Here is a 6236-nt window from a genome sequence, read left to right on the forward strand (position 1 = left end):
AGGGTCTGAACACTAATGGAGGCTGAATATCATTTATGCGCAAAGTCACACAGCCGAGGTTTATGCATCTGTATTTAATTTTCTGCCTTTTATGACAGGGATGGGAGCAAGATGTTGTTCCTGTTATACCCCAGAGCCACGAGCATGGAACATATTCAGTCTGGTGTCACCGTCCAACAAATCAGAAGAAAACATTGCATGAGACAGAGCATTAAACAAGACAAAGAAGTGTTGCTGATTTAGTTTATTGAGAAAGAAAATCAGGAGTGAGCTGAGCTCCCCAGAGTGCGAGATGAACTGAGGTGAGACCTCTCGCTGGGATTTGCCAGTGGGGATCCTGTGGTGAATTCTCCCAGCATTGATATTCAGCATTTTCCAAAATGGCTTAAAGTGAGAGTCCCGTTGCTTTCCCTGAAAGCGAGGAGAGGAAGAAGTGGGTTAGACACAGAGCCACAGAGCCTGCTGCGCTCTGTCCTAGAGAAGGCAAGAGATGGGATCCTGCCCAGAGCCCGAGAACTGGCAGGCTCAGCATCTCCTCAGCTATCTGATCATTAAGAGATGAGTGAAATCATTTAACCCCTTCTGAAAACTATAATGAAACACCAAATTCGATTTTCTTTGCAGCAAGCAAGGAAAACTTCCCTTAAGGTTAATGATGTTCAAAACATCCATTCTAACAAACCAGACATGCTCTGGTGAAAAATAAAATGAATGGCTGGCGTGATGCCTGGTGTTCTTTTCTGCCCCCAAATCCTGGTCAGCAGTCAGCAACAAAAGCAGGAACTGTGCAAGCTGGTGCCTGTAGGAGGCAGCCGACGACATGAATGCAACCAGGGCTGTACGTACACGACTGCATTGCAGAAGTTGCACTTGTTGCCATATGTTTTGTTGTCGGAGCCACAGAGAGGTCTGTATTCCATCGTACAGGCAGGCTTAGGGTACTCGCTGCAGTCAACCTGCAAAAACACCATTGTGATGTGGAGGATATGAAGGAGTCGATAGCTGAAGAGCTTCAACCCCTCCCCAGCTACAGCTGCAGTGCCAATGATAATGATCTAACTAAAAATAATTAACTTCCTTGCACGATCTGATATAAACTGGATGTCCTTTCTCCTATGCTAGATTTAATAATATAAAAATAGAGCATAATTTCCTGTGTAAGAGATGCATATCACAACCTGACTGCTGCATTTCTGAGCTGCAGCAGCAGCTCGCTCCGTGAACGTGCTGTGCTTACAATCATGTTGCACCGTGTTCCTGACCTGTTCAGGAAATTAAATGGAAAAAACACTGGTGTCTGGAGAAGAGGCAGCACTGATACCTTTATAATGGTCCAGCATCTCTCCCACAGGCTTAAAGCAAAAATCAGCACTTATCTGGGTACTTGGAGAACGGGATTTGTTTGGTTGAGAGATGAGTAGTATATTTGCTGAGGGTCATTGTTGTGGGGGGAAAAAAAGAGGCAGGAAAAGAAAACAAACAAACACACCCCCCCAAAAAACCCAGCAACTACCACAGATACATGTCCAGAAAGAGGCTGGAGAATTCCATGGGAGAGAAATCCACTGAGGCTTACCAACTACACAGAAATCACACCTGGCTGAGGTGTGTAGCTGTAGAGTGTTTGGGAAGATCCATATGCACTCAGCCCACTCTTACTCCTTCCTACTCAATTCTTATGAAAGCTGAAAGAGGGGACTCTGCATCAAACCATCACGGGTTTGATGGCCCATTGGTCAGACCCCCTAAATATATTATCAGTTCCTATTCTCAGTTCTGCTCTCATGGATTATTTCTGCTCATGGTCTTTTACTGATCCCTTCCTGTGCAGTCATCTTCTTCCCTTCCTGACTTTACTGTGGTTAATGTGTATTGCGTGTGTAGAAAGTGAAATCTTCTCTGTTCTGAAGCACAAGTGATGCTCCTGAGGCTACTGCAGATGCTGGCCATGTTTCCTTTGACATCAGTGGGACCAGAACCTGCTCCTTCATTGTGCAACTCACACTCACTGCAGCAAGTTCCTTTCTACATCCACCATCATGCTTCTTGCCAACGCTGGTCCCCTGCTCTCTGAAAGGAAAAGAATCCATGTTAGGGAGCTGTGCCTGCATCCTGCTGTGCTGAACTCCACATCACTGCAGTGCTGATGGGCTGCAAATGCCCAGCCTAGTTTGTGTCCATACCACTCAAGATATCAGCCCTGCAAGCACCCCCACCTCCCTGACATTCATAGAATAACAGAATCACTTGGGTTGGAAGTGACCTCAAAAGTCATAAATACTTCCTCCAATACTTCATGGGACTCAGAGTCCTCCCTCCCCCCACCCTTTACACAGGATGGTACCTGATGGTCCTGAAGACAGGGATACTGTTGGTCTCCAACACTCTGGTTCAACATATCAGGTGTTATGGGAGATGGTGCTATGTGCCAGAGTGTTGCAGTATTGCATGATGCAAAGGACAAGAGGTGACAGGCTGTCATGGTTTAGGAGCTAGGTTGTTTTACAATATAGGTGCAGCAGAGGTTTGCCGTGGTCCTCTGCAAGGCAATGTGAGCCACACAGACCCTTAGTTAATACAGGACAGAGTGCTTCTCTTAAGTCCCCACTCAGCTCTCTACTTCTCTCTCAAGATCAAAGGCACGGTTCTCTTTCTAATTGCAAAGGAAAACAGCATCTGGTTATCAGAAAGAAGAGGGACAGGGTCCAAGAGCCATACAGAAAAGGCATAATTGGAAAACCCAGAGCTCAAAGAGTGGCTGCCAGGGGTGCAGGACCCATTCCTGCCGAGGGAGCTCTGCACAGGACTTACACGTTGTGGGCACACAGCACACACTCATTGTCGTAGGTGACTCCATCAGTACCACAGACAGGGTTGAAGGCCTTGTTGCAGAGGATCATCACTTTGCCTTCCTCATTTGTCGTGTTGGGATACCTGCTGCAGTCCATCTGTGGAAGGAGCACAGAGCAAAGCGCTAGTGAGGGCTTACAGTGAACATGTAGACCAGTGGAGTGTGTGTTTTGGGCCTCCTAGAATGCCATCTCAGCAGGAAAAAATGCTTTTTTTGTGTTACTGTGATGAAACTTCACCTGAAGATAATCAATACAAGATTCTGACATCTCACATGCCCTCTTACTCGGCATTTAAATTATTTATTGGGCAAGCAGTTTTGACTGCACAAAGTATGAACTTGGTTTCACTTACAGGAACAGCTTCCCTGCATTCTCCATCGTGCTCTTTGCTGATATTGGTTCCATATTCTCTGAAGAGGGAAAACAGACATTAGGAAGCTCAGCAAAGACTTCTTGTTACTGGGAGTATGTACCTAATGCAATGAGGCTGAGTCTTGCTAAGTCATCTTTGTATTTATATATACATATATACATTTGTATTGGAGAGGGTAATGCCATGCTGCCCGACCAGCCAGCACTGAGTGTCTGGCAGGGATTTAAAGACTCTGAAATCTTTAGGACTGTTTTGGACCATTCAAACTGGAGCATCTCTCCATCCTTTTGCTTCTTTTTGCCAGGGTAAAATATGCCCTAGGGGCTATCATCTGCCTCATCCCTGAGATGGAGGAGAAAAACCTGAATAAATTACATCAACAAAAAAGACACAGTAACCAAAGTGATGTCTAGGCAACGGAGTGTCACACAGTGGTACTCAAGCTTGCTCTGAAAGAGTCGACATAAGTGACATGTAACAGATCACTGTTTGTTGGAAAGGGGTGCTGTCAGGAGCCCTAAGCACAGCTGCTTGCTTGCAGGATGAGCTCTCTCTGCAGTACACACATGTTGTAGGCACACAGCAAGCACTCGTTGCTGTAAGTGACTCCATCAGTTCCACAGATGGGGCGGAGGTCCTCAGTGCAGACCAATACGTCTTTGCCTTCCTCATTTGTAGTGTTGGGAAACCTACTGCAGTCCACCTGACAAAGAGACACACAGCAACGGGACAAAGTGACATTTTGTAGTTATATCTCTCATTTTCAACGTGGCACTGACCAGATCCATCCTCCTGTCCATGCAGTGGGAGAGGACTGGGCAATGGGTTTACAGCCATGCAGCTCCCTCTATGGTAAACCAGCAGGGATCTATCATGCCCTCCAGGCACCGTTTTGCAAAGCCTGGGAGCTGGCCCCTCCAGTGTTCTTCCGTTGTTATTCATACAAACATGTTTATTCAAAAGAATAAGTCTAACAACCTGGGGTTTGGGAGCTGTAGTGCCTCACAGTCCTTTCTTCTTTCAGTAGGCTGCTTTGGGGTTGGTTTTATTGCTGTGGTCTATAGCCATCAGTCTAGAGTTGATCATATGGATGGGGCTCTGAACAATCTGGTCTAGTGGGAGGTGCCCTGCCTATAGCAGGAGGGTTGGAACTAGATGATCTTAAAGGTCCCTTCCAACCCAAACCACTGTATTATTTCGCAGACCATATGATCAACTTGAAGCTTAGACCAGTTCAGAGTTGATTAGAAATTAATTCATCCAACAATTTTATATCACAATTCTATATTACATGCAGCATAGATGTAGAGCTCAGAACTGCATAATTTAACATTTTACACTGTGGGATCTGATTACAGTGATACTAATTAAGAAAGGGAAAAGAAAAAAAAAAAAAGAGAAAAGGAGGACAGAAAGAACTCTCTTACTTACCTCAACACCAAAGGCAGCATCTGGGGAAAAAAAAGGACAAAAATGTAAAACAAAGGCAGTCTGATCAGTGGGACCACAGCTAGCTGAAATGTACATGCAAAATTCCAGCACAGAGAACCAAACTGAGTGACTTCCACTGATTCAATTATTGAACTAAGTAAACTATGTGTGAATTTTTTTAATGCTGATAAGCATAATTTAGTTTCTTATTGCTGACTGATGAAACGTGTTCTTGAATAGCTCCGTTCTTAAAAAAAAAAAATTAAGAGATAGGGTAGATTTATTAATTGAAAAATGGATATCTTTTCCTTCCTTATCTATTTACACATCCGTTTTGTCCCTAGAAAACATCTATCACATATCTGAAAAGAAACCTGAGTCAATACAGATAAATGCAAATGCAAATATTCACATACAGGATAAGCAAACATACACAGCATCTGTTGTCAGGGATATACATTTTAAAGAAGCTGAGTGTAAGAAATAAACCACACTTGTCTTTGACTTTGTAATTTCATGAGATGTAAATACAGAAGGAGAACATCAGATCCTGGCTTGTTTGCATCTCTTGTTTCTCCATTAGCAGCAAAAGCATTGCAGGAAAGCTGCCAGGTTCCTGCACAGAGCTTGCTTGTGCCGTGACAGTATTTTCCTGACTAGTTCCTGGAGGTCTGACCACCTCGTTATGGCCTCACTTCAAGCATTTATCCATTCTCTGCAGCAAATGCAAGCAGTGTAACAGTGCTGAGAGCATAAGAATTGTGTTGGGAACACAGAACCCAACAGACACCCAGCACAGCAGTAACCCATTTAATACCCATGTACCGAGGCAGCCTTTGCAGGTGCTTTGTAGGGAAGTCTCTCCCTGATGGCGACTACCATGTTTTGCCAAGGAGAGTCAGCACTGGCAGGCACAAAGCCTCTGCAGCACTTTGGGAGTTACTCACCTGGGAGGAAGCCACAAAGCGCAAAAGAGAACAGCACAAAGATGCCTGCCATGGCCATAGTGAGGTACTGCCCGGGTCTGCAGGCGGCTGCCGGTGCTCTGCTCCTGAGATGGTCCCCCGAGGCTGCCTGCAAATATATACAAACACGGCGTCTGAGCTGTTGGACTGGAACACGGAGCAGCCAGCTGAATCTGTCAGCGGCACAATGAGGCTGGTAATATTTATTGAGGTCCTGACCTCCAGGTAATGGTCTGCGTCTCCCAGGCAATTGATTTTGGCTGGACGCTTGGATAATAGCTTGAGACAAGTGTCACATGCTCTCAGTGGTCAAAATCAAACAAACAGCCTTTTGGACAAAGGATACCTCTTAAGGACTCTGGCAGGACCCTAAATAGCACAGAATGCTGAAGGCAGTAAGGGACACGTCCTTCGTTCGTTTCTGCATCCTCATCTCTCAGCAGGGAGCAGCTAAGGCTCAGGACCATTGTGCCTGCAGCTCTGCTTTCCATGCAGCTCTGCATTCTTGGATATTCACCTCTAGGTAAGAGCACAGGCTTTGCCACCAGCAGAACTGATTAACCACTGCCAGGTGAAGCTGGCAGCGCCGTATCTAACCTATGAAGTTAATGGTAT

At 45.4% G+C, this 6236-nt stretch overlaps 1 protein-coding gene across 2 annotated transcripts; it reads right to left on the minus strand.

Annotated features, from left to right (window-relative positions):
* Positions 1-229: 229 nt before the first annotated feature.
* Positions 230-5811, minus strand: LOC122185729 (ovomucoid). Of its 2 annotated transcripts, none has more exons than XM_042881772.1 (8): positions 5604-5811; positions 4657-4676; positions 3792-3928; positions 3205-3262; positions 2812-2948; positions 2010-2070; positions 847-956; positions 230-411 (listed from the first exon to the last, which is right to left on the minus strand). In XM_042881772.1, exons 1-8 carry the CDS (start codon positions 5659-5661, stop codon positions 366-368), a joined length of 627 nt encoding a protein of 208 aa, XP_042737706.1. In that variant the 5' UTR covers positions 5662-5811; the 3' UTR covers positions 230-365. The 2 variants fall into 2 exon arrangements, with proteins under 2 accessions (XP_042737706.1, XP_042737705.1); XM_042881771.1 differs by having other exon boundaries at positions 2004-2070; positions 5604-5810.
* Between the last annotated feature and the right edge of the window lie 425 nt (positions 5812-6236).

This window comes from Lagopus leucura, unplaced genomic scaffold (assembly GCF_019238085.1).
Source record: "Lagopus leucura isolate 7727_CA_CO unplaced genomic scaffold, USGS_WTPT01 Super-Scaffold_100030, whole genome shotgun sequence".
Taxonomy (NCBI): domain Eukaryota; kingdom Metazoa; phylum Chordata; class Aves; order Galliformes; family Phasianidae; genus Lagopus; species Lagopus leucura.

Coding starts and splice junctions, on each gene's coding strand:
- LOC122185729 (XM_042881771.1), bottom strand. CDS start 5,661: ATGGCCATGGCAGGCATCTTTGTGCTGTTCTCTTTTGCGCTTTGTGGC. Junction 3,263..3,791: donor TTGCTGTGTGCCTACAACAT/GTGTGTACTGCA, acceptor TTCCCTCTTCAG/AGAATATGGAACCAATATCA. Junction 957..2,003: donor AGGAACTTGCTGCAGTGAGT/GTGAGTTGCACA, acceptor GTGTTTTTGCAG/GTTGACTGCAGCGAGTACCC.